Source organism: Psammomys obesus, unplaced genomic scaffold (assembly GCF_907164565.1).
Source record: "Psammomys obesus unplaced genomic scaffold, mPsaObe1.curated_primary_1811, whole genome shotgun sequence".
NCBI lineage: Eukaryota > Metazoa > Chordata > Mammalia > Rodentia > Muridae > Psammomys > Psammomys obesus.
This window is the reverse complement of record NW_026596051.1, coordinates 2644015-2671726: the sequence shown is the minus strand read 5'-3', so window position 1 is coordinate 2671726 and position 27712 is coordinate 2644015. Positions and strand designations below refer to the sequence as shown.

At 40.0% G+C, this 27712-nt stretch overlaps 2 protein-coding genes across 2 annotated transcripts in view; one reads left to right on the top strand and one right to left on the bottom strand.

Moving 5' to 3' along the window:
* Window positions 1-16493, top strand: part of Ppp3r1 (protein phosphatase 3 regulatory subunit B, alpha) — a 35138-nt gene extending 18645 nt beyond the window's left edge. The window contains exons 2-6 of the mRNA XM_055624230.1: window positions 1887-1926; window positions 10400-10576; window positions 11398-11457; window positions 11896-12080; window positions 14384-16493. Coding sequence (XP_055480205.1) covers window positions 1887-1926; window positions 10400-10576; window positions 11398-11457; window positions 11896-12080; window positions 14384-14431 — 510 coding nt within the window. The 3' untranslated portion in view covers window positions 14432-16493. The remainder of the gene's footprint in view (window positions 1-1886; window positions 1927-10399; window positions 10577-11397; window positions 11458-11895; window positions 12081-14383) is intronic.
* A 2366-nt stretch (window positions 16494-18859) lies between these two features.
* Window positions 18860-27611, bottom strand: Pno1 (partner of NOB1 homolog). Its single transcript, XM_055623738.1, has 7 exons — window positions 27346-27611; window positions 27085-27234; window positions 24864-24947; window positions 24626-24686; window positions 24318-24435; window positions 20112-20182; window positions 18860-19602 (listed from the first exon to the last, which is right to left on the bottom strand). Exons 1-7 carry the CDS (start codon window positions 27544-27546, stop codon window positions 19535-19537), a joined length of 753 nt encoding a protein of 250 aa, XP_055479713.1. The 5' UTR covers window positions 27547-27611; the 3' UTR covers window positions 18860-19534.
* Between the last annotated feature and the right edge of the window lie 101 nt (window positions 27612-27712).

Below are 27712 nucleotides of genomic sequence, written 5' to 3'. Positions count from 1 at the left end.
TTGTTGTATCCAACAATACTAAACATATAGCTTATATATTTGGATTGTATTCTAAAATCCTGACTCTTAAATGCTTGTACAGCGATTATGCATAGTATACTGGTTGCTTTGTAAAACACTGTTTTGGATATAGTACCCAAACTCTTTGAATTTGTTTACTGTTGAGGTCTTGCTCTTGGGCAAATTGAGGGTTGACACATAGAGGAAACACCTATTTGCGAATGGTCTGTTGAAAGTTCGTCCATAGTGGTTCAGTAGTCAGCATTTTCCCATCAGAATAAAGTTTGAGTTCACATTTATGAAAGCATATTTTACTGATAAGAACATTTAAATGTTTTCTGTATCCTTCTCTAAAGGATATAGTATACAAAGCAAGTGTTTGCTGCTGGGGAGCTTGAAGTGTACTGATATAGTATGTTCTCTAAGAGGAAGACATAAAATAATGCCTTCTATTTTTGTATGGCCAATAAATAAGAAAGTATGTGATAGCTGAAGAGGGGGTAGTTGTTAAGGGCTCTTACTGCTTTTCCAGAGGACCAGATTTGATTGATTCCTAGCACCCAAATGGCAGTTAGCCTGTCCCTACAAAGGCACTAGGCATACTTGCAGGCCAAACATGCATACACATTTTTTTTTTTTAAGTATGGGAATTATGTTAGACTAAAGTAACAGGCCATTTTGAAAATTTCATCTTCTAAAGTCATTTTAAAAACAGTTGACAGCTGGGCAGTGGTGGTGTACACCTTTAATCTCAGCATTTGGGAGACAGAGGCAGGTGGATCTCTGAGTTCAACTTCATATGTTTCTTTGTTTTTTGATCAGTATAATGCAAGTTCTTATGCTGGGCATAGTGGCACACACTTTCAGTACATGGTAGGCACAGGCAGGCAGGTTTCTATGATGCTGGCCTGGTATACGTATTAAGTTCCATGCCAGACAGAGTTGTATGTCCAAAATCCAGATATAGAGTTTATTTTGAACATCAAACAAATGCATTTATTTATTATCGAGTGATCTTGTGAATAAGTTGGTCATATTGTACAATGTTTGAATTCTGCAGACTTTCTTGTGTAAGTTTAAAACATGTTAGCTTTAGGAAACCTAGGCCTGTGTTTTTCCTAGAACACTCTTTCCCTGCTCTAGTATCGGGAGAGTACATAAATTAAGGAACAGGATGACTTCTTATATAAAGAAATACTTAGAAGTAAGTTTTAAATGGCGGGCTGTTTCTTAACGTTCTGTTAACATGTTAGTAATATTTCAGTTGTACAGGATTTTGAGAATGCAGTTTTACTGAATGGGTGTAATTGATAACAAGGATTTTCTTCTTAACAGTTCATTTTACAGCCTCATTAAACTTTAAGCAGAAATGACAGGAATGTTCTCACTCTGAGCTTTTTATCAAAATAAGTTTATTAGCCTGATGTGTTGGCAACAAGCCTGTAATCCCAGTAGTTAGAGGACTGAGACAGGAGATTCAGGAGTTCAGCATCTTTGTTTACCTATATAAGAAGTTCAGCCAGCCTGAGCCTTGAAACAGTGTTTCAGAAAAATAAATAAAACAAACATAGTTCACCCAGCCAGACAACTGAGTGCATTGCCAGTCTCTAATATGGGGATTTTTGTGTGTAGAATGTTTATGGTATTAAAAATACTTAAATTATACTTCAGTCAAATGGTTGCATGTCTTAACAAGGACTTACTGTTTGTCAACCATATTACCTAATATGTTTTCTTACCATTTAAAAAGTATAGTTTATAATTCTGAACATAAATATGTTAATTTATGCCTCATTTACCTGTTTTGTCATATAAAATAGCTGTCTAATATTCTAAAGATGTTTGGGTGTATCTCATAACTAATTGATTCTTTCTTCCTCCCCCAGGGAAATGAGGCGAGTTACCCTTTGGAAATGTGCTCACACTGTAAGTTGAATATAACAGCAACAGGCATTTGTTTTTTCTTATAAATCTGTGTGTAGTGGGAGTACACCTCAGTGGTGTGTACTTACTGTTTTTATATAAAGTATAGCCTACATTTAAAATGGAGAATTCATGGAACACACATTATTTAAGTTACCAGAGTAGGGAATATTTTTAAGAAATAGATTTTGTTATTAATATATGCACAATGTTGTAATTACAGATTAAAACCTCCTCCAAATCTCTGACCTAAGAAAGAGTTCTTTTCAAAGTGAATTTAATCTTTTTTGTTGTTGTTGTTGTTGTTGGGTTATTTTTTTCTTGTTGATTCACGGGTCTGGACTCTTGTTTTGTAATGTTAATTGCTGTACCTAGAATTCCTGAAACCATTGGAGAAATGGAATTAGAACATGAAAACTGTTATTTTGTGGGCTAGAACTTATCATATAACTGATCAGCTGCCACCTGGCCTGGAGAGTAGAATCTACTTCCATATATTCAGGAAGGAGAAACATGTTAAATTTGTATTTTGTAATTTGAAAGTTGAGAATTTTGGATCCTGATAGAATGGTGAGGGGGTGACTGTCTGAAGACCTGAAGATTTCTAGAATTAAAGTCAGTTGTCGGGCTGGAGAGGTGGCTCAGTGGTTAAGAGCACTGACTGCTCTTCCAGAGGTCCCAAGTTCAATTCCCAGCAACCACATGGTGGCTCACAACCATCTGTAATAGAATCTGATGCCCTCCTCTGGTGTGCATGAAAACGGCATTCAAAGAAACAAACAAACAAACAAATAAATCTTAAAGTCAGTTGTCAAAGACTTCTTTAGATACTATACATGTTTCTTCATAAATTTGGGCATGTTTTTATTTTTATTTACATTTTGTTTATTTGTACATATGTGTGGGTAGGAGTTAAATGTGTGCCACACTGTCAGTTAGAGAACAGAGGACAACTAACAAGGATTAGTTTTCTCTCTGCACCATACGGGTTCAAAAAATCCAAATGAGGTAGGTTATTAGATGTAGCAGCAAGCACCTTTACTGGATGAGCAATTTTTGCCAGCCCCTTGTCTGTTGTGATCTGTCTGTCTGTGAAGCCAGTTCTCACTGTGTAGCTGTGCCTAGTCTGTTTTTTTGTTGTTGTTTTGTTTTGTTTTTAATTTTTTTGAGACGGGGATTCTCTGTGTAGCCTTGGCTATCCCTGACTTGCATTGTAGACCAGGCTGGCCTTGAACTCATAGAGATCTGCCTGCCTCTGTTCCTCGAGTGCTGGGATTAAGTGCATACAGGAGTCATGGTTCTGTTGCTATGAAGAGACACCGTGACCATGGCAACTCTTAAAAAAGAAAGCATTTAATTGGGGCCTATTACAGTTTTAGAGGTTTATTAGTCCATTATCATGGCAGGAGCCATGGAGGTATGCAAGCAGACATGTTGCTGGATAGAGCTAAATGTTCCACACCCACAAGCAAGTGCAGGCAGCCAGAAGAGATAATGCTGCTGGGCCTGGCTTAAAGCCATACCTCCTAATCCTTTCAAATAGTACCACTCCCTGGTAGCCAACCACTGAAATCTATGCACCTCTTAGGGGCCATTCCTATCTATGACCACATCATGCCTGGTTAGTCTTACTGTGTGTATATGGTGTACATGTGTGGACACATGCCATGGAACATGCATGAAGTTAGAAAACTGTGGAGTCAGTCAGTTCTCTCCTATATGTGAGTTCCAGGGATTGAACTCCTCTCCTCAGGCCCCTTACTCTCAGAGTCATTTTGTCAGCCTAAGTCTTAAATTCATATATACATTAGGTGGAAGCTTAATATTTGAAAGGTTGGATGTTAATTTAGAGTTGGAATTGGTTTACTTGAACAGTGTTGTAGTAAGAGCTTGGAGAGCATTTAGGTCTGCGTGTGTGCACAGTACTGGCGGTAGCGTGTGTAGGTGCCTTGTGGAGGTTCTGTTCTTGTGGATGGCCCTTTAAGATAACTTTTCTGTCTTAGCGTGTTGTAATTCATGTTAAACCTTGGGGGTTAGAAATTCAATTTTGAAAAATATTTGATGCATAAAATGCACTTATTCTTTCGTACTTTATATTTCATTGATAAAATAACAGCATATGACTCGTGTGCTTGGTCATGTTTTTATTGTTTTTATACTTTAGAGTTGTGTTACTTTAGTCCTGTCTGCCCTGCTATTTACGTACCTGCTGTGCCTGGTTTTCAAATTGTAATTGTGTTCTCTCTGAACAGCTTCATTCTTGGAGTTGACATTTGGTGGTGGTGGGTTTTTTGTTTGTTTGTTTGTTTTAATAATCTCTTTTGTAAGCACAATACCTGTCAGTTTTCTAGTTATAGTAGGTCTGTTAGTGTGGAAACCAGTTTCCTTTTTCACTGTCAACAATTGTGAGCATAATTCAGACCGTGCTCTGATATTCAGAAACTTTAAAACCAGCAGGACTCTTGGGCAGCCCGAGTTCTCAAGTGCCACTTTGTTTATGTGAGGTTTGGAAGGTAAAATTGACCTGGGGTTTGTTTTTTTAACTGTAAGAGTCTGGTGTGATTTGTTCTCTTGTGTTGCAATGTTCTGGAGCTAGAAACTTAACGTTCACCTTGTAGCTTCCTGATTTTAGAGTAGGCAGTACTTTATTGGTAGTACAATTTCATAGTGTGGCTTATAAATGTTCTTAAAAGTTTATTGTAGCCTTCCCTCCCTCCACTCTTCTTTCTTGCCTACTGTGTCTCTTTTCCCTTTCCGTTTGTCTTCCAGCATTAAAAATCAATGCCTATGGGCTACATCTGTGCAGGGGTTCTAGGTTATCTCCATGGATGGTCCTTGGTTGGAGTATCAGTCTCAGAAAAGACCCCTGTGTCCAGATTTATTAGTTCTGTTCTCCTTGTGGAGCTCCTGTCCCCTCCTATCTATTTCTATCTTCCCCTTCTTTCAAAAGATTCCCTGCACTCTGCCCAAAGTTTGGCTATAAGTCTCAGCATCTGTTTTGATACCCTGCAGGGTAGAGTCTTTCATAGGCCCTCTGTAGTAGGCTCCTGTCCTGTTCCTTTGATGCCCATCCTCTTTGCCTTTCTAAATGAGGATTGAGTATCTTACCAGAGTCCTCTTTCTTGATTAGCTTCTTTAGGTGTACAGATTTTAGTATGTTTATCAGTGTCCAAGTGGGTTCCTTAATAATGGGTACAGGGACTGTCTCTGACATAAACTGATTGGCCTGCTCTTTGATCACCTCCGCCTTTGGGGGGGGGGGGGTGCAGCCATACCAGGCCACATCGGGAGACAATGCAGCCACTCCTGATGAGACCTGATAGACTAGGATCAGCTGGAATGGAAGAAGAGGGAAGGAGGGTGGGATTGGGAAGGGAAGAAGGAAGGAGCTACAGGTGGATACAAAGTGAATAAACTGTAATTAATAAAAGTAAAAAAAACCAATGCCCTAGACCCAGGTAAGGAGGCATACATCAGTAATTTCTGCCTTTGGAAGCTGTGGGAGAAGGAGCATCATGAGTTGGAAGTCATAGAATATGTAATGAACCTGTGTCTCAAAATAACAACAAAAAACTAGTCTGTCAGCTAACTAATTTAACTTAGTTATTTGTAGCAGAGCCCTGCATAACACAGTAGGCTCAGAGAAGATGTAGATATGGGTGTGCACTTACAGGGAAATGGAGCAGTGACTGGCTGATTGTGCCAGGGGAGTAGGAGGAAGGAAGGAACCACTACAGAAAAGAAACAGACACGGTGTCTAATGAGTTTTCCTGGCACATAAATAAAGTGCTTTTTAAGAAAGAACCTTAGTAACACCAAGTAGCTATTCAGAAATGTTGGGTGTCAGAAATGCAGAGCATGAACATGATGGGCTGAGCACTTGATATCAGAGAACTAAAACAAAGAAGTGGAGTCTTAGTAATTCATGCATTAAGGACTGATGGTGACCAGGTAGCTAATGTCTTCTTTGAAAGAAGTCAAGACTGTCATGTGAAAGAGCTTTTACAGGAAAGGATTGGTTCTTTGGAACTGGAATGGAGACTGTTGGTAGGTTACCACAGTCTGAAGCTTCCCAGGTTCCCGATCATTCTGCTGTTGACAGTAGAAACATCCCTGGTAGCCCTTTTGTTATGACTGGTTCTGCTTCCTTTTGATACTCTTGCCTTGCAGAGAGTTATGACTTGGGTTTTGCAGGGTTAAAAATCACTCTTTTCAGTTTGAATTCATTTGTACCATTGTGTTTTTGGGGATGTTCGGGGGCCAGTTTGTGCTTTTCTGCTATGTAGCTCAGACTGACCTGTAGTGGTATAGATCCTTGGATTTAAGCTCTTCTGCTTCAGCCTCCCATGGACTTGGCTCATAGGCATGTGTCACCACATCTAGCTTAGTAATTCTTGGCTTCCTTTTTTGAAACCTGGTCTCGTGTGTGTATATAGGTGGCCTTGCACTTTCCGTGGAACCAAAGTTGACCGTCAGCTTCTGATCCTCCTGCTTGATATTCTGAATACTGGTGTCTGAAGGGAAAGAGAGCTTCCCTTTAAGACCTGGAGAGGAACTTCATAGAGTGAGGAAGAGTGGAAAGGAAATTTGGAAAGAGGGAGAGAAGAAAATCGGAGAAGGGAGGAGAAAGGGGCAGAGGAAAAACTGAGATGAAGCAGTGGGGAAGTCTGAATAATCTAGAGAGCCTGGAGGAGCTATGTCCTGGGTCCTGGTTAGGACCATAAATGGGGGCTGCTGCTGTAGGGAGGTGTGGCCTTCTACAAGTGACTACTGTCTTATAGGGAGAGGCCCGTGTTCTAACAAAAGTGAAGTCAGGATTACCCGTTTATGGTGTAGCATTCTGCCAAACCAAACTTTGTCTGCCTTAAATAAACCTTACTGCTGCATACAGAATTCACTCTTTCGCATTTCTTTCCTTAGTGGAAAGTTAGTTTGATAATCAGTTTACATGTCTGTGCTTTGATTAGGATAGGCTTGAACAACCCAGGTTCTTAGAAGCAGTAGAAGGGGGTGAGGAAAAAAAAATAAGGACAGGTTGACTGAGACAAAGCTGTATTGTAGTCTCACACATAAAGACACAGACATTATTCAAATCATCGATGTAGGCTGGTAGACCAGTAGATAAATGTATTTACATGAAATCAGCAATGTTAGGAGAATAAACTAAAAAGAAACTAAAAACACATAACCCAGTCTTCTTGAAGTTGGTGTAGTCTGATGAGTGTCTAGTGTAAGCCGGAGACCAGAAAGTGAAGTGTGGGGTGTACTTAAGCTAGTATTCTTCTTGTTTCACGGGCTGCTGAGGAGAGAGCGAAATGCTCTTGCAAATGGACATTTCTTATTTCTAATTAATAAAGCCAGTGAACCCTGAAAGGGTTCTCAAAGGGGTGCAGATCCAGTTGAGGAAGTTTCCGGCAGGGTTTTTGTTCAGGGAATAGAGGTGATATCAGATCTCACCTCCCCTTAGGCTCCCACAAAGTTCTCAAACTTTGGTTGAGAACTTTTTCTTTTCTTGAGGGTCCCTAGGGAGGAGAGAGTGATGAGGGGAAGCCAGAATAGAGGGCTGAACAAAGCTGGGTGTCAGAACTCACTTCCGTTTCCAACAGTGTCTCTAAGATTTACTTCCTTGGTTCTTAATATTTCTTTTCCTTCTCAAGTTTGCTAGTTTGTTAAACACATGAATTCCTTTTAAACTAGTAATGTCTTTGTTTCTTGCGTTGCTTTTCAATTCCTATTAGACTGTTTTTCATTTTTCGATTGACTGCAATTGAAACTTGCAGTATGTAAACAAATAAATGAATAAACCATTCAGGGATATCAGCTGTTCCCCATTTCCCCAAATGCTTGTAGCTTTCCAGGTAGAATCATAACTATAAAACATAAAATCAGCTACTAATTAGCTTCCCTCCAGCACATTCTTCTCTCCTGAAATTTTGGTTTCCCATTTTAGTCTTTTTTTTCCCATTCTTTTCTTACATTGTGGCCTTTATGTGAGCTGACGGGGTTTGTTTGTATTAGATTTCTGTGCTGCTGCAGTAGTTTCCTTGCTTTCAACCAGGGGTATTTGGTTCCTTTCTTGCTATATTTGAAGTTTTATCTCACAAGTTGGGATGTCACGAGGCAGCACAATACTCTGAAAGAATACCCTTAAGTGTGTCTTCCTGGCATACATGGAAGGTTTTTACGATTTAGGAGGGATGTTTGTTGCCTCAGGGCTTCCATTTGAGGCCATTCAGTGTCCCAGGATGTTCCCCTTGACACTGCCACCCTATAGAACTGGAAGGAACATATGCCTCTTCAATGTTTATGATTAGCTGCACAGAGAATTTCTATACTAACAGTAGCCAGGTCACAGGAAACGGAACAAACGAATGCCAAGCTAGAAGAGTGGTAGGAGAAAAAGACAGAAAGATGGCAAACTGTGGCTGTGACACACTTGAGATAAGGGTCATCTAACAACCTGTTTAGAATAGCATGGCAGACTGTTGACCACAGGGAAAACTCCTCATTTGGGAAGGTACTCGGTTATTGCACTTGGAGCTGATTACTGACTTCCTAAAAATAGATAATCTTTTGAGTCACATGTTAGATTGCAAAAACACTCTGTGTAGGGCCTAGCGGTGGTGGCTCACACCTTTAATCCCAGCTTTTGGGAGGCAGAAGCAGGTGGATCTCTGGGTTTGGGGCCAGCCTGGTCGACAGAGAGTGTTCCAGGACAGGTATTGTCTCAGAAAACACATACACACACTCATACATATACCCAGTGTAAATCACGGCTCTGACTCCGACAAGAATATAGAGTATCCCCTATACAAATACAACTGATTTCAGTTCAGGAGTAGAGAATCAAGTTATACCGAGTAACACATTCACCATTAAACTCTTATTTGATAGCTGCCGAACAAAGTAAAGCTTTAAATCAATGTATTTACCAAATATATTGATGAGGATCTGTGGAAAGTGTGTTACAGTGAAGTAGGGAAACCTTTGCTGTAGGTCTCAGATGGTATCTGTTGACAACCTTAACTTGTGGGTTGGAAGCCAGTGGTCTGTTCTGTCAGTATACCCGAAACCTAATCAGGAGGGTGTTAGGTCTGGTACAGAGGTTGGTGTTAAGTAGTAATTAAGTAATTAATAAGTTCCAAGATAATTTAGACTATATCTGGAATATATTAAAAGTATATAATGAAGTTTTAACTAGTCAGTTCTTTTTAAGAAATCTTCAGCGTAGGTGTGTCATTCTTTAGGTCACCTAAGTTCACCACATGTGTAAGCTTTTTAGCTATTGCACAAACAGACAAGAAAACCAAAAGATAATCTGTGCTCAGGTAGAGCCAAGCAGATCTCTGAGCTCAAGCCTAGCCTGGTCTGCATAGCAAGTTCCAGGCCAGCCAAGGCTACATAGTAGTGAGACATTGTTTCAGAAAAACATACTTCTTTTTTGAAAGAAAAGTACGAATTCCTGTTACTATGCTAAAAACTGAATGTTGGTAACAGGATGCGTTTACTCTGTTTGAGAGCTGTCTTCATGGGCGGTAGATTTATAAGAACCAGCATTTCAGAAAGTGAAATCTTGTTTGATGTCTGTTTAATCCACTGCTGGCAGGGGGAGGCAGCGCTTGGATGCCCACTCCTGTGGAGCTGGTAAACACACTCCCTTGTGCAGTGCATTAAGAGAACAACATCATCTTTTTTGTTTTTGAAGTTGTGTTCTCTGATCTTGACTTCAAACACTTCTTTCTCTTTTGCTCTCCACCCCAAAGCACTGCTCATGGCTTTCCCTCCCAAGCTGACGTTAAATATTCTAGGTAATGAGGACAGATGCTGTGTTTTTGAAATTAGAGTTTCTAGTCTTCCCTTAGATGAGTGATATATATAAATGGACATTCTCAATACTCTGGGAAGTGCAGTAAGTTGTAACTCCCAACTGCCATTGTGAACAAACACCATGTTCTGCAGTGTGCTCTGTTGCAAGAGCCTTGGGCATAATTCACCAAATTATATGATGTGTTCTATGCTTTACCACAGAAATAAGCTTGGAGAGTTAGGTGATTTACTAAACTATAGACGTGTGTGTGTATGTGTGTGTGTGAATCTTTTGAATTAGGATAAGCATCAGGACTATCCTGTGACTTTGTGATCTATACTTTAGTACCATAGATTATTTTTGTAGTATCCATTTTAATGTATTTTTATATTTTAAATGTTCATCTTAATGAAGATGAAAATAAAGATACCGTGCTACAGAGCAGAGACTGATTCAGCCTGTATCAGGGGCCTCCATGAGTAGCTTGGTAAAGCAGTGTTACCCTGGGGTAGCTGGCTACCTAGCATGTGATTGATATTCTCTGGCAGGACCAAACAGAAGTGCAGCTGAGGGAAAGTATCTGTTATACTTACTTAGAAGAAATTTGTAGCTTCTTAGATCAAATTAGAAGTTAAAATCTTGTAACTTTCTTGTTCTGCTTTTTTTTAGTTGATGCTGATGAAATTAAAAGGCTGGGAAAGAGATTCAAGAAGCTTGACTTGGACAATTCTGGTTCTTTGAGTGTGGAAGAGTTCATGTCTCTACCTGAGTTACAACAGAATCCTTTAGTACAGCGGGTAATAGACATATTCGACACAGATGGGAACGGAGAAGTAGACTTCAAAGGTAACGAAGGTCCTTTTCAAGTTAGTTTAGAGCACTCAACATGAAACTAGGTTTTTTAAACTGTGTCTTTTCTTGGTGATCTTATTAAATGAAGATTATGCTAAAATTTGAAAATCTGTGTTACCTAGATTTTCTCTTTGCATCATAAGTTATCAAGGTATCTACAGTGTAATCTATGACAAAAAGAAACATTGACTATTTTCTTTGTCAATAACAGCTTAACAATATTAAAAGCTGTATTTTTCTTGTTTGTTTCTTTTTAAAGAATGAGACCTATACTGGTCAGTTTTGGTAGCCTGTGCCTGCTTTATTTCAGCCAGACTCCGAAGAATCTTTTGTTCAAATTGGTTGATGGATGTATCATTTTACTTTTGATCTTATCCTTTTAAATGACATTTAACTAGAATTGTCAATGTTCTTTTTTGTTTATGAATTATTTGCCAGATAATAAAGAAATTTTCAAGAACTTTCTAACAGTGTATTTACATTTAGAAATTTGGAATGGAAATATAAAATGATTATTGTTTGGGGAAAAAAATTAGTCTTTTTCTTGTCATAGTCTAAAGAAAACTGGTTAAATACATATCCTGAAAGCATGTTTTTGAGTGTTATGAGCCATTAACACATAATTCTAATTAGTTAATCTTGACAACTCAAATGAAATTAAAAGTTCAAATAAATAAAATACTGTGTTTAGAAGCTTAAAAATTGACATTATTGATTACTCAGCACTATCTTTAATATTTTGTACAAGAAATAGACTTTTAAATGTTGCTTTTCTCTAAAGTTGTGACTTGTAAACATTTTCACCTTTTATTTAGAATTCATTGAAGGAGTGTCTCAGTTCAGCGTCAAAGGTGATAAGGAACAGAAGTTGAGGTGTAAGTATTTTCCTTCTTAAACTATCACTCCATGTTGTATTTTTTACTTCTAAACACATTTTAAAACTTACTTCTCAGTCATAATAGAAGTTTTACATTCTTAAGAAAAATCATTTCTGGTGTTTGCAGCTAGTGTATTTGGACAGTGTACTGTTGTAGTGCCGAAGCGGGAAGGCAGATGTTCTCGAGACTAGGCATATCGCATGCTGTAGGGTAGACTGGTTATTTGGCCCGGGCAGTCTTCACTCCATAGTTCAACCTGCTAGTTCAGTTATGTTAGGCCAATCTGTGTATGGAGCTTCTGCTTCTTAGAAACTACCATCTTCATGGTCATAGTTTAGATATTTCATAATACTGCTTTTCATGTAAAGTATTTTTATGTTTGCCTTATAATTGCATTGATTTTTCCTTTTCTTTTAATTTATTTTTTTTTTTTAGTTGCTTTCCGTATCTATGACATGGATAAAGATGGCTATATTTCCAATGGGGAACTCTTCCAGGTGTTGAAGATGATGGTGGGGAACAATCTGAAAGATACACAGTTACAGCAGATTGTAGACAAAACCATTATAAATGCAGATAAAGATGGAGATGGAAGAATATCCTTTGAGGAATTCTGTGCTGTAAGTGAAAAGGCTGATTCTTCTAGTAACGGTGTTTTAAAACATTTTAAGGACAGTCTACGAAACAATTTTGTAAAGCATACTTGTCCTTGAAATTCTGCTAAGTTTTATATAGTTGCCCCACCTTCAAGTTTAACTGCTGATAATTAAGAGATGCCCTTCTCAAGAACTAATGGGACAGTCTGATGAAGTGCTACAGGGATGGTACCAGCAACTGTGGGTGGATGTGAATGGCTGTGTATGTGGAGGCTAGAGGTCAACACCTGGTGTCTGCCTTCTATGTGGGTCTTCATCTTTTGAGTTTTCCCTCCACTGAGCCTGAAGCTCACTCTCTTAGCTTGGTTCACTGGCCAGCCAGCCCTGGGAATCTGTCTGTCTCAGCAATGTTGGTAGTACGTACAGATGCTACGACTCCCAGCTTTTTTATATGGATTCTAACTTGCATGGCAAACTTTTTACCAACATAGCCATCTCCCTGTGGGATCAGTAACTTACTCAAGTGGGACATCTTTTTAAGGTTTGTTTAAAACTAAACCTGTTAAGCTGGCTGCTCTTCTGGAGGAATTCTGGATACAGTTCCCAGCACCCACATGGCAGTTCACACGTGTTTGTAACTACAGTTCCAGACACACAGGCAGGCAAAACGCCAGTGAACAGAAAATAATAATAAATTAGTGTTTAAAAAAAAAGAAAGTGCTTCACCTGAAAAGTAGCCCCTTGTTCATGAATTTTAGCTGGTAACACTAGAAACTGTGTCATGGGGACCACAAAAATGGGGAAAGAGCCTTGTCCATTGTTAACTTCGGTGCACTGCAATTTTATGCCCTCCACTTGCAAGCAATTAATGAATATGTAGTTCCTCTATTCTGGCACAAAGGCTGTGTGTGGAGTGGAGTCTTGAGAGTTACCGGGAGCTCTAGAAAAGTAACATGATGCAGAGCCCCAGGCCACCTTTCTGTAGTAGACCCATGGATTTGGTGCCACTTCGCTTCCATGGGAGCTTGTCTCCTGTACCACTCCCATTAACCAAAAGTGTTATTTAAACTTTATTTATATATGTATGAGTGCATTTATATATGCATGAGTCTACATGCATTTATGCATTCCAGAAAAGGGCATCAGATCCCATCTTGAGCCACCATGTGAGCTCTGGGAATTGAACTCGAGACCTCTGGAAGAGCAGCCAGTGCTTTCTCAGGGACTCAGACTTTGCTGTACCACCACCCACCTACCCCCAGACTTAGATCTTCCAAGCCTTTAAAACCAGTTGACACTGTCCGTTGCTGCCAGCTTGAATTGTAGTCTGGCCCATCTTCTCACAGTTGAATCTGTTCTGACCCTGGCACAACATATGTAAATATGTTAAATATTTAATATTTAAATGTGTTGAATATGTAAATATTTATATATAGATATATGTAGCTTTCTATATGTTTAGTAGATTGGCTTTAATTTAATACACTTAGAGGCAGTTGCCTCTAAGGAGCAGGAAGCCCCTCAGTTGTATTCTCACTTCAGGCTTTCTCCTATCACATACAGTTTGCATAGTTAGAAGTTTGAGCTTTTGATGGGTGTGGTCTTGCTCTTGACTTGTGGCAGCAAGTCAGAGAAATCAATGAATTTACAGTTCAGTGAGAGACCTTGTCTCAGAAAGTAGTTAGGGAGAGATGCAGGAAGGACAGGTACTTTCAACCTTTGTCTTCCACAGCATGTTCTGGTCTCTGTGTGCATGGGCATGCACACCCAAATGTGCACACACCTGGACGTGTTGTGCTATGGAAGGAGGAAGAGAAAAGAGAATTTAGCTGGCAATTCTAGTCCCCCACCCTCCATTACTCCTGCTTCTAAGAAAACAGCTAATGTAGATTTTAAGTTTTAATTACACTTTGGTAAAATGGTATCCTACTTTGGTTTCTGTTGGCTGTGATAAAACACGATGATCAAAAGCAACTAAAAGCTTAGTTGTGCTCCATCATGAAAGGAAATCAGGGCAGGAGCTGAAGAACAGAACGTGGAGGGAGGGACTGAGGCAGAAGCTCTGAGGAACACTGATTACTGGCTTGTTTCCCATGCTTATGCACACCACCACCCAGCGCCCACCTGCCCCCAGGCAGCACCATTCCAGTGGGCTGGGGCCTTCCACACCCATCATTGATCAAGGAGTGCTCCACAGTCTGGACCACAGGCAGTCTGATGGAGATTATTTTCTCAATGAAATGGCTCTAACCTGAGTCAGGTTGACAAAAGATAGCCGGGACAGATGATTGATTTACATACTAAAAACCTGTTTCTGTCTTTTGCAGGTTGTAGGTGGCCTAGATATCCACAAAAAGATGGTGGTAGATGTGTGACTCTCTGAAGAATACCATCCAACACTTTTGCTTTCTTCTCCATCTCTGAAGATCTGCTCAAGACGTCCAGCAATGCTCTCTGTGTATTTAAATGGAAGTATTTTTCTCTGTGAAGCCACATTTTCCAACATGAGCCTCATGAAGCCAACTAAGTGTTATTGAACTCCTACTCTCTCAATAACTCAGTGTAGCACTTTAAAGTTTGAAGGACAGCAACATGTAAAGAGCATGAGTATGGTGGAGAAAGGGAAGGGGTTGGCTTTTAATTTATTTTTCTTCATCTTTTGTAACAAGAAAGTATCTATATATACATATGTAAATATTTATATATAGATATATGTAGCTTTCTATATATTTAGTAGGTTGGCTTTAATTTAATATACTTGATTCACAAACAAAATGTTAGAGTACAAAAGTGCCAAGCAGAACATAAAACATCCTTACTTTTATTTCACACAGTTTTATATGTAGATAGAAGATTGTACAATTTGCGCCAGGTAGTAGGCCAGCTGTTTTCTTTTCTCTGTGCTTTCTCCTTTGAGAGATTAATAAAGCATTTGTTAATGCCCTATTATTTACCTTAATTACATTTTTGTAACGAGTCTGTGACTTTATTTATATCTCTGAATATATTTCCAGGGACTGTGTCTTATTGCTGAGCAGCATTGAATCCATCTCTGTTGGAGGTCTAGTTCCGTGCTGTTGCCAAGAGTGGGCTCTTATGTCCATAGAATAAGTGCATATGCTATGGCTGCTTCAGGCTGATACTTTTTAAGTAGCCGTGCTTATTTTTATTAAGTGTCCCTGAGAAAAATGTAATTAGCAGTTGTAGTTTTATAAAGGTCAGAAGTTTTCTGAGGCAGTCATGACTTTTTAAAATGTATTATTTAGTGAAGAAAACCCAAAGAAATAATGTAATAGCTTAGAGTATACTTGCTTCATAATATATATGCAGGTAAATACTTTGTCACTAAACTGTGTGTGAACCATGGATTTTTCTTCTGCATTTCAAAAGACGTACAGTTAACCTAAAAAAACTAGTGATATTTTAATGAGCACATATTTATGTAAAATTTGTGGTTAAAATTGGGAAATTCTTGCTAGTCTGTATGTCCTAGGAGAGCAGATTTTGTTCAGATTTATACGCTTAAAATTTCTTTGCCAGAAGGCAAGATAGCACACTATGGATTTTTGTTGTTTTGCCCACACAATTAGTGATGGATCACAACTTAATAAATTTGTGTGACATAAAAGTAGATCATGTTCTACCACTTGACATTATCCCTTCCCTTTTCTGCAAAGGTACTATTGGCTGGAGGTAAAACATTCTAGGTAGTTTTATATGACAGTCTTCCCTATAGAGTTTTTCTATAAAAATTGGTTTTATAATCATAAATGGTAAAGGGCAGGCTGAATCAAGGTGAAAGAATATTAAGTTGAGCACACCTGCCTGCCATCGCTGTTCCTTTGCTGTTCCTTCAGCTGAGTGCTGCACATCATGGGCTCTGTGAGAGAAAAATCCCGGTGCTTGGTGTCTTTGCATGACATGGAGTTTTGCATGTAGATCAATTTAAAATGTACCTCTTGTTTACATAATTTGCATAATTTTAAAAGATGATGTTGCCAAACTTTGGAAATGTTAATACTCAAAACGAAAATCTCCACTCCATGTAAGTCCTTTCTCCCTCTGGATCAGTGCGTGGCTTGCAATCCCAGCCAGTGGTTTCATCTGTCCCAGTGTCAACTGCCATGTGCTCTGCTTCAAGAGGGAACTAGTCTTTTGTGAATTTTTTTGTACATAATTATTTGTTACAAATATTTTAGCAAATGCTTTCTATATCTCTTGCTTGTGCATATCTTGGCTGGCGTTGAAAAAAAATAGTGCAAACTATTTCCTTACTGGGGAATGAGGGTTTTTCTTTTTTAGTCTGTGTGAGGGAGGTGGGGAGGGCATGGTTTATGTTGAATGTTTAAATTTTCTTCTGCATGATACATGTCATGTTGTGAAATCTTTAGAGAACTTCATACTGTATGATTAAGAAAATAAAATCTTTCAAACTTGCTTGAATGTATTCTGTCAGCTTTGATGTACTACTACAGTTAATAATCCTGTACATGCTTTTAGGGTTTTAAGAACTTTGATTAAAATGTTGTTTCGAACCATAAGCTATAGGTTAAATAAGCAGTTTTACCTGGAACAAACAAAAAGGCTAATGTTACAAAGCCCTGGGCTCTACTTATCTCCTTGATCACTCCTTGCCTTTGCTCCCCTGACCTGGGCCTATTACAGTGCTTTGAGGGTTTGGTTTGCTTCTGTCTGTCTCATCTGTACATCATCCCCATACCCAATAATGAATGCCTTTAATACTCTGCTCACCTGTGTATGTGCAGGCTCAAAGGGAATTTCTGACTGTCGTATTATAAATGTAAATACCCTTGGGTTCCCTTTACCCAGTCTCACTTCCTTAATTCAATATCATTTATCCCCTTTTCCAAGCATAATGTCTTTCTTGGTTATAGAATAAAAAAGGTTTTACACAGTAGTGATTTGCTTGTTTTGCATAGATCCAATCTTTCAGAGTATCACCCTGGTCTTATTGATCAATCATTAAGTATTTAGTAAGTGAGTCATATTCTCATTTCATTTAGTTTCCTAAGGTCTCATTAAACCAACTGGTGTTAAATTTTTGTAATCCTGCCTCAGCTTCCTGACTGCTGGGATTATAGGTATAAACACTGCAACAGGAAGGAACATTTGGCAAATGCTCTAACATGGTTAAGTCCTGTTAAGTGAAATAGTTCTACTTTTATATTAATGGAGTAGTAGTTTATAGAGACATGCAGAATGGTTTATGCCAAGGGCAATGGGGAAGAAATGGAATTAGTGTCAAGAACTTGTGCAGAGCTTCAGAAGACAGCATTGTTATGACTGCACATTAAAGTTAACTAAGTTGTATTAATATCAGTTACAGCGGTTAATGTGGGAAGCTGTATTATAAAAAGCATTTTTTAGTGTAAAATGTTTTAGGATGAAAGGTGTAGTTCTCAGGGTGTACTAGTAATGGTTTTCAAGCTCACATACTGAGACGTTCATCCTTAGTCTTTGAAAATTCCCCACATTCCAGATTCACATTGAATTTGTGCTTTTATGTCCTGCTGCAACCTTTCCCTTGTCCACCAACTAACCAAACCAAGTGGCTGAGTTATTTGAAAGTTCCTGGAGATTGTGGTTTCTTTGGCCAAATAAGCAATGCCTTCCCAAGAAAAGTATTTTGCACAAGACAGGTACTTTGCAGCTTATAGAATGGCTATGGATGCTTTCAAAAAAGTAACATTTAGTGTGTTGCTCCAGTCATAACATGGCTCTCAGAACAGAATTGAGTCATTCCCTACATGCTCAACAGTCATTAACTCTCAGCCCTATTACTAGTGCTGTGGAGCATGAGGGTTGGAGCCAGATCTTCTGGAATGTAGGACCCCCCCCCCCCCAATTGTACCACAGCTTTACCTAAGAAAATGAATTCACTTCTCTTAGACCAGAGAGGATACTATAAGTAACACAGAACTGGAGCTGGGATGCATGTGGAGTATCAAAAGGACCATGTGGCTGATGGCAGATGAGTCCAGCAGCAGGCAGTGCAACAGAACCCAGTGAGCTTTCAGGGTGAGGGAGTGAACTACTAGCAAGATTGAATCAAATTACCATTAATTCATAGTTCAAGGGTCTCTAGCATTGTTCTCCTTTGGAATGCAGAGTACTCGAGCACACTGCACTTTTACAATCTACTTTCTCAAGGCCAAAAATTATATTAACTTTTGCCTCAGTTTTAAAATTAGAATTAAAACCAAAACACTGTTAACCTTGCTGTGCAGCATCTTCAGACACTTGGAAAGGCATTAAAGACAGACCTCATGTCCCAGAAAGGCACATGGTAGCAGTCATCACAATTTAGAATCTCACTGGGCAGACTGAGAGTGGGTCTGTACCTCTTAAGTAGTCTACAGACTCCAGAAGTCCCAATATATTCCTACTTTCAACAAGGTCTGAGAATATTAAACATTCTCGCGTTTGCTTTGGTGAAACACTCCAGCACTTTTCCTGTTGATAGCAAGTATATCCAAGATGCAAGGCAGTCTGGATAGTAGCATCCCCCACTGACAAGACAGAATCCAAACTTAACAAAATCTATACTAAGCAGGGCATGGCACACATTTGTAACCCTGGCATGTAGGAAAGTTGAGGCATCAGACTGCCCCAAGTTTGAGGCACCCCTATTCTGGGCTCAGGAATATCAGGCACATACATGGCACATATACCTAAATGCAAGCAAAATGCTGATTTTTAAAAAGTACTACTTCTTTTAGTGATTGAATGAATTGCCTGCCCTCCAATCATTACATATTTTATTCAATAAAAGAACAAGAGAATGCAGTACCTAAATCACGTTTAATGAAGTGGGTTCTAAAACAGAAATAGGCATCAAATTCATATACACATACACTAGTTACAAGAACATACTGTTTGGAGAGCATAGTTTTCTTTGGAGGACTGTTTTGGGTTTAACTTTACTGTACAAGAGAAATATGTCCAATATCAGTAATTCCTGATGACTTTCATGACTTGAAACTAACATTCATTAGCCTTGTGATGCAGAGTTTTATTTTATAAATTGCACAGTCAGTACAAAGATGAGCACTATGGTTCAACAGTGCAAGCTACTGCCGTGACCCAACCCTGAAGCAGTCACGGTGCTCTTTACCAAGGATCCTGATTCACAGGTTTTCTGAGATTTTAAAATGTTCAAAGAAAAAAAATGTTTATAAGTAGCTGTAAATCTGTAACATGAAAGTCGCAAGCAAGATGTTGCCTCTAATGATGGGTTTAAACTGAATCTGCCTTATGATTCAAACTGAAAAATACAGCAAATTTTTATACTTAATGTGTAAGTATTAAAAGTATTCCATCTTGACATTTAAATAATCCAAGAAGCAGCTGAGTGTAACCTTCCTTTGCTGCTTCTGCTCTGGCCGAGACCTGAGAAGGAACCTGAGCTTTAGGCTGGGAAATTCCTCCCATGGTTTTATGTGAACATCCGAGGAGAATCAGAACCGATCTGCTGCTCTGCTGGCCACTGCTCGAATATTGCCATATACCTTTGATGGAGGATTTCCTGTTAAGAAAAAAAGCAGCTTATATATAATATAAATATATTCAAACATATAGAAGACAAATTCTTTGTGTTCCTAAGAGAAAGACTTGTAAAAAAATATTGCAAAAAGAAGCCAGGCAGATAGACCTGAATACCAGAGAAACCTCCAGTTCCTCTGAGCAAGGTGCTATGACTCTAGGCCTACATTAAATGCATCAATCAAGTTAACTGGATGTGTTCAGCAGTCCCCATTTCGTAGAACATAAAATGTAATGTTCTCAATTATTCTGCAATGTCTTTTCTGTGCACTTCCTTAGGAAAGCAACAGAGATTTAATGATATCCAATATACCCTTTCTCTTTCTCTAACAAATGGAATCTAAGTAATGAATCCTCCTTTTCGTTTGCTAGCTCTGCAGCTTCTGTTTGGTATCTAACAATATGAAAGCTGCTTTGTTAATATGGCTTTGTAAAATTACTTTATTCCCCAATCTTTCCTGAGAAAACACCAAAGAAATAAACAGCCATTACCTAGGATGAGGTTGCAAATGGCAGTTCTTGCCATCTTGATGTTTTGGAAAGAGCCGAGAATGTGAACTTTCCTGAAAGAAGTAAAGTGAGGCAGGTTAACCACAAAAGGCATGCCTGTATCAAATCCTGGGAAATTAAAAACTCCGGACAATCACAATAAAACCAGAACCCAAACTTGAGGTGGCGGTGACAGCGTTCTAAACATTCTAAAACCACTTCTAAAATGAGTGACTTGTGGTTTAGAAATTATATATCCCCACAGAAAAAATATCAAAAGAAACAAATGATTAAGGACAAATTAAGAATTCCTTTCTCTTGCTTGGCAGGTTCTTACAATGCTGGCCAGGCTGACCTCAAATATGCAGTGATCCTCCTGTGGGCTGAGATTACAGGCAAGTACCACCACTCCCAGGTTCCTGGTTACAGGCAGGGAGATGGGCTCAGTGTGTAAAGGTCCCTGCCACCTAGCCTGACAACCTGAGTTTGTTCCCTGAGGCCCCCTTGGTAGATGGAGGGCCTAACTCTCCTCTCAAGTTGTCCCTGACCTCCATACAGGTGCTATGACCTACTCATCCAAACACATTAAAAGGAGATTCCTGGTCAGTATTTCCTCTCATCCAGTGAGTCCTCCATGTTTGTTCATATAATCCTCAAAGCTTTGCTAGGTAGATATTACTCCCATTGTACAGCAGGAAACTTTCAAGAAATCAGGAGACTGAGGACTAGGGATGTATTTAGCTCAAAAGCACACATTCCTGCCTAGTCTGAAGCCCTGGATTTCATCCTGAAGGTTAAGGACAGAGAAGGATGGAGGACACAATCAGGAAAGGACACAGAAATCACGAAAGCTTAGACCATATAACTGCTGACAAAATATTCAGATCTGTAACACTGATTCAACAACTACAGCACCTTTCAATTCCAACTTACAAAGCTATGAAAAACTACTTTAGAAGCATGTATGCATACATACATGCACACACACACACACACACACACACACACACACACAATGTTAGCTTGTACTTGGGGGATATAAAGCTTTTCCCTGACCCCCAAGAATGTCAAATTAAAAGCCCTATGCTAGATGTGGGATACTAACTTTCAAATTCCTGGATGGGGTACTATATTCCCCCAAACTATACAGATTACTGGCAATGTTGATGGTTACCTACCAGACTTGACAATACTGACTGCCGAACACCACACCTTTTGGTCATCGGACAGAGAAATCGTGGTAATTATTACCTGTAAGCTTCCCCTCTACTTGTTAGCTTTCATGATGATATAAGATGCTACCCAGGCTGCCAAATGAGAAAAGTCATCAGGTTTTAGTCAGCCGTGAACCCCATTACCTTATAATAATGACCAATCTGGCAAGACAGCTCACTAATACAATGGTGCCATCAATTTTATGGGGCAAGCAACTAACTGCTTTCTGATTGGTTTTAAGGTCTACTCCACAGGACCTAGCACTGCAAATTTGGCAAGAACCTACTGGGGAGGACATAAGACCTAGGGAGAACTTACAATATATTTTCGTACACAGAGTAACAAACCACCTTCTGTACACCCATAGATCAGCTCTCAGCCCTCATCAGAAGTTTCTCTGTGCAGTGGACAGTGATTGATGCAAACTCAAAGCTGGTCAGAGTACACAGAATAAACAGCTGCAGAATACTCAGGCCCAAAGGAAACATCTATCTATCTATCTACATCACTTGTCCTCCCCACATGGCTTATGGAGCCAGAAGTTGGAAAGGACTGCTGCAAAGTACTGTCTTTTGGACAGCACAGTGTGGTTGTACTCACGAACTCACAGCAGCTGTGGTTGCCTGCGTAAAACCTGCACATGATCAAGCCAGGCAAAACTCCAGCATGGAGGAGGCAGGTGCTCACACAGGCCCACCCTACTGTGTTCATGTTTACAAGCATGAAGGCCTCCTGAAACACAGGCAACATTACCTCCCCTTCGCTACTTCAGATGTACCTAGAAAGCAAACTGCCTTGAATTTTCTATCTTGCTCACATTGCTCTATGTACTGCCAAGTTATCAGCAACTTTGTAAGAAGAACATGTCCTCATCCTGGGCTTAGCGTGCTAAGTGTAGTCTTGGTCACTCCTAAAGGAAAGTTTTTTTGTACAATGGACAGAGGCCACTACAAAAAACCACACTAAAGAGCTGCGGAGTCCAGTCCAAATGGATACACCTACAAAACTCCCACACCTAAGGCTTAGGTAACAGTTTAGAGAAGAGGGTAGAGAAACTGTAAGCATCAGAAGACCAGGGAGTTTATTGTGAGATGACGTGTCCTACTACCATTAGTGACTCATAAACTCTCCCCAACATGACAGCCCAAACAGGAACTGAACAAGAACAGAAGCAATGGACATGCCAAAGTAAACAGGGAAGAGCCCAAGAGGCCTCAACCCTACTGAAAGAACCACAAGCAACTGAGGAATGCCAAGAGTGGGAGATAGTTTTCCGAAACTGGTTACCCAATACCAAATGGTCAGCTCTGAAAACACACATACAAGTAGCATTAAGCGGATTGAGCAGCTTCTATCTAGACGTATGTATACACATACATGCAGGCAATAACAATGGGGGAAAAAGGTCATGAGATTGAAAGAGCAAAGAAGCATAGGATAGGGTTTGGTGGGAAGGGACAAATGCAATTATATTACAATCTCAAAATATTTTTAAACAAAACAAACTACTGTTACATCTTAAATCTATTTCAAAATTAAACAAAGGATATAAAAAGTACTTTTACACCAGTACTGGTCATAACGGCCCCAAAATAAAATATCCCAGATGTCCATCAACTGAAATTAGAATGCTACTTGTCTAAACTTTTGCTATACCCAACAAAACCAAGAAACTCAAAGCAATATGCTAAATGAACACACACTGGGCGTCCATTGACATGAGTTTCTGGAAACAGGAAAACCAGCGAGAGGAAGTCGAGCAGTGGCTGACTGGGACTGATTAAAATGACGGGGGGGGGGGGGGACACAACTCTGATGACGGCAATGTGGGTGTGGCGGGTCTACAAGACGGTGCTATGCTGAGTAACCCACTAGGCTGACACTGCTGACAGGTGAAGCTCACAGATATAAACTGAGCTCAAACAACACTTGAAATTACTTTTACAGTAAATTCTAAGACTCTTAAACTTGTGGCATATAAAGTTAACAACAAACTAGCTACAAGTCCATTAGCAAGTAGGTTCTAGCTTTGAATTTCCCAAATAATTAAGACTTTTAGGGTAATTCAGCCATCTTAAATATTGCAGTTTCTTGTCTTTCAAATTCCCAGTACAAAAACCCCCCAGGTTTCAGCCTTCAGAACAGAACTATGATAATACATTTGGCTTAAAGTAGGTGGCCACCAATATAATACAAAAGTTACCCTTAAATATAAAGAATGTCTACGTTAATGTAGCCTAAATAGTGTTTAGAGAAAAATGGTATCAAATGAAATCTGCATACCCTCTGTCAACTGCTTTTTGCCCACTTTGTATTTTATCACCTGTCTTTCTTACAGCACACTGGGAACAGGGCAGCTTCGACATCCTGGGGTACTCCCGGCCTCATATGGAGCACTCTCAGGCTCCTCCTACAAAAGGAGCGCTCAGCTTCGCATGAGTACCTCACCCCTGCTTGCATCATCGTATGTATAGTTGCATGTGACTGACAGTACTTTTTAAACTCAGTGTGCAATACTCACCTTCCGATTACAAAAGCTATGTGTGTACCCCGACACGAAAGACATATAATCCAAAGGAAAGCCTCACAACAGCATTCCAACACCCACTACTTGTAATTCCCTTAATGGTTTGCCTGAGGTAAAATTTAAATCTTCCCTTATAATAAATTATTTTGATAGTGACTCTAAATATTTCTTTTATTGCTGAATTACAATTATTGAAATATCCTCAACTAACTCATCATCTTTTCAGGGTTGGTGACTACTAACCTAGAACCACATACCGAAAAAATTCCAGTGGCAAGAAAGGGTTAAATGTGGGTTAAACACAACTATTATAAAGCGGTGGGAATGGTATTTTACCAGAATGCACAAGGTTCTGGGTTCATTGTCCTATAGCAGAAAAAGAAAAAAGAATGCAGCAAATATAGCTGCTATGACTCTTTTGAAACGAGTAAGATCAAATTACATTTTTCTCAAGAACAGACACTTACACATCTGCCAAAACAATCCGTGTCCTTGTTACATTCTCGATGGTGAATTTGGTTTTCCCTCCTTTGCCAGCAATTCTTCCTATTGCCCTTGACAGGTGGTCTCCTTTTAGGGGCTTAACTACAGAAGAAAGACAAGATATCAGGTGGCTAGCTAGCTACTGACTTTTTCTACTGAGCAACAGTAAATACACATTTTCTGCAAAGTGTCGTCAGTAATACAACTCAGTTGAAGCTATTAGAAAAGTAACAGTCATGAACATAAAGTATTCAGAAATGCAAAGGCTGACTGTGCAGACAGATGTTCTCACCATCGGTTATTTCAAAAGACTCTAGGAAGAGGTCATCTAGCCTGATGAGGGCAAGCGCATCCTATGGAACAAAAGGAAACACTATGAAGGCCTTTTCAGGTAGACAACAGTGAACAGAACAGCATTTTTGTAACTAAAATTCAGATACTACAATAACAAGACTCAAATGTTTGGAAAATATGACCCATCTATTGAAATGTCCACAATATGTATTTTGAAGTCTCATAAGACCACTCACCTCCACCTGAAACCCAAGAACAAAGGCTTTCACAAAGTCGGCAGCTTTTGTCAGAGCACTGACATCTTTGGTGTCTTTACAAGTCTGAAAAAAGAGGTAGAGATATGGAAAGAATAAAAAACACATTCTAACAAAATACTAGAATGGTATTTCTATTAAAGTTTCCCTCCCCCAATTTCTAAGAGACTCGTTTAAGTAGATAAGTACTCACTCTAATTTGTACAATAAAAACCTTCCTCCCTCAAAGCTGGGGAGTTCTACACAGACCCTCTCAACTGACTGAACAGACTTTGACTGCTCTAGGTTAGTAGCACATCCCAAGTGCTCAACCCACGCTGTTCTCTTTTAAATATCCAGATGGGTCCTGTTCTCTTCTCCATCAAGGCATGGGAGGACAGGAGCGGGCAAGTGTTGTTCTTTTGAGACAAGGTTTCTCTGTGGAGCCCTGATTATCCTGGAACTCACTTTGTAGACCGGGCTAGCCTTGAACTCACCAAGCTACACCCGCCTCTGCCTACAGAGAACTGGGATTAAAGGTGTACGCCGCCACCACCACCCAGCTCATAATGTTTTGTCTTAAAGGACCATTTATATGCTGTTCTTTCCCAAAGAAACAAGTCTAGTACTAAAGAAATCAAGAAAAGCTTAAGTAAAAATCTTGCCTGCAAGTAATTCCTTGAACAGCAAAAATAGTGGTTATTCATAGAACGCCCACCACTGTAAATAGTATGCTTTACACATCTAGCTCTAAGCTTCACCTTGATGATCTTGAATGTTATAGGACATAAACACAGAAGGAGGAAATTAAGGTACTAAAAACTCAAACGGAAGTCTAGTTTCTAAAATATTCCCTCTGGTCTCCCACACAAATTCACAACACATTTGACAAGACTACCCATATGACAAATTTAAAAGCATACAGGATTCTGAAGATTTTTCACATTCAAAAACAGATACCAGCAGGGTGTGGAAACACATGCTTTCAATCTCCAATCCCCACACCATTCATATCTCTTTTGAGTTCTGGGCTAGCCAGGGCTAGAGCCTCAAAAAACAAACCAAACAAAAACAAAATCTCCCCAGAAGTAAGCAAAACAACAACAAAGCACCTAACTCCGGTTCTCACCCTATGTGTAACTTCTGGCAAGTCCCATAAATATCCTAGGATTTAAGTTTTTTTCATCTCTAATATAACATGTTAGAGCAGAAGATCTTGAATGGTTCCTTCTAGCACTTCTAGCCTGATGACTGGCCAAGGCAGTACATGTCTTAAACTTTCCTTTCCTAGTCCTCTGGCACTCACGTGCGAATGGGTGTAGATGGGTTTGTATCAACCACATTATACCTTAAAGACCAAAGATGTGGTATATGTCAAGGACCACTATGAACCTGATACACAGCATTATCGACAAATACTACAACTAATGATCCCGCAACAAACAAGGCATCTAAGCACAATAGACATTTATAACCTCCTGAGAGAAAGTGCTTGGGCTACACCCTGAAAGCTGACTGGATCTGAAGTAGGAAGAGAATGGAAAAAACGGCCTTCTTCAGAGAGCAAAGTCACCATAAACACAGGCCAGAAAAACAAACAAACAAACTAACAAACAAAAAATGAGAAATAAACACAGCTGGGTCTCCTACTTGAAATGCAGGCTCAGTCAAGCATCTTGGTTTTATCCCTTAGAGGTACTGAGGATGTTAGAATACCATAATAGTAGCACTGTGACCTTGGAAAATTAATTTGGAACCGGCACAGATCTACTGAAAGAGACAATGGAAACACACACACACATATACACACACGTGATTTATATTTTTCAAAGAGAGTATATGACAGTATACTCTCTTACACTCTCTTTCCTCCAAAGAGAGTATATGACAGTAGACAGCCCTTACACTACAGGAGGTACCTGCAGCGCCCCCTTTTAACGTGTATCAGTGTACCACTCTCCTGTTTTCATCAACACAACACACACGGAAGACAGTCACAGGACAGACAATATTTTGGAGTGATCTCAGAACCAAGTTAGGATTTCAGTCAATGACTGTTTTGAATGTAGTTTGAAGGGATTTGGTTAACGGTTAAGTTCAAATCATTAAAACTCGGGGGTTGGGGGACACTCTAGACTAAGTTCTACGAAGGGAAATCGCACTCAGTTTTCAGTTCTGAAAGCGCGAACGCTGTGTGCTACGAAATGGTTAACCTTCTCCTTACCCTGATTTCTACATTCCTTGATTTCAGGTTAAAGCGTATCTGAAGCCCCAAATGTTCTACAATCGGAGTGAATATCTTCAGCCAGTTTTCTTTTAGCGGCGTGTATCTGTTAGCTGGGACCGGAACTTTTCTCATTTCTCCTTTCCCAGTCTGCAATAGAAACACACACATTCAGGAGGCCGGAGAGACGCGGGCCTACACACAAAACGGGAGGCGACCCTTCTTCAGGCCGCCCGGGACCCGCCCCGCCCCGGTGCCGACCAGGAGCTGGTCTCCCGAGAGCGGCGGAAAGACCGGCCTCTTCGCGGGCCGCGCCTCCTCCGTATCCATGCGGCCTGCGTCACCGTCCTGTCCCGCTAACGCCTGCTCAGCCTGTCGCTTCTTCGCCCGCCGGCCTCCTCTGTGCGTGACGGGGGTAAAGCCGTCCTCCGTCCCCGAGTTTTGCGTCTCCATCTCTGCCATGTCGCAGCCCGGTAACTACAAGCAGCTGAACACGTGCGCCGTTCTACCGCGCATGGGCCAAGTTCTGCCAATCAACTTGAGGATTCATCCCCTTTGCCGAGGCGGGGCCAGGCCGGGGTCCTGAGGCGGGATTGGTCCGCGTGTCTACGAGGCTGCCCTAGGATAT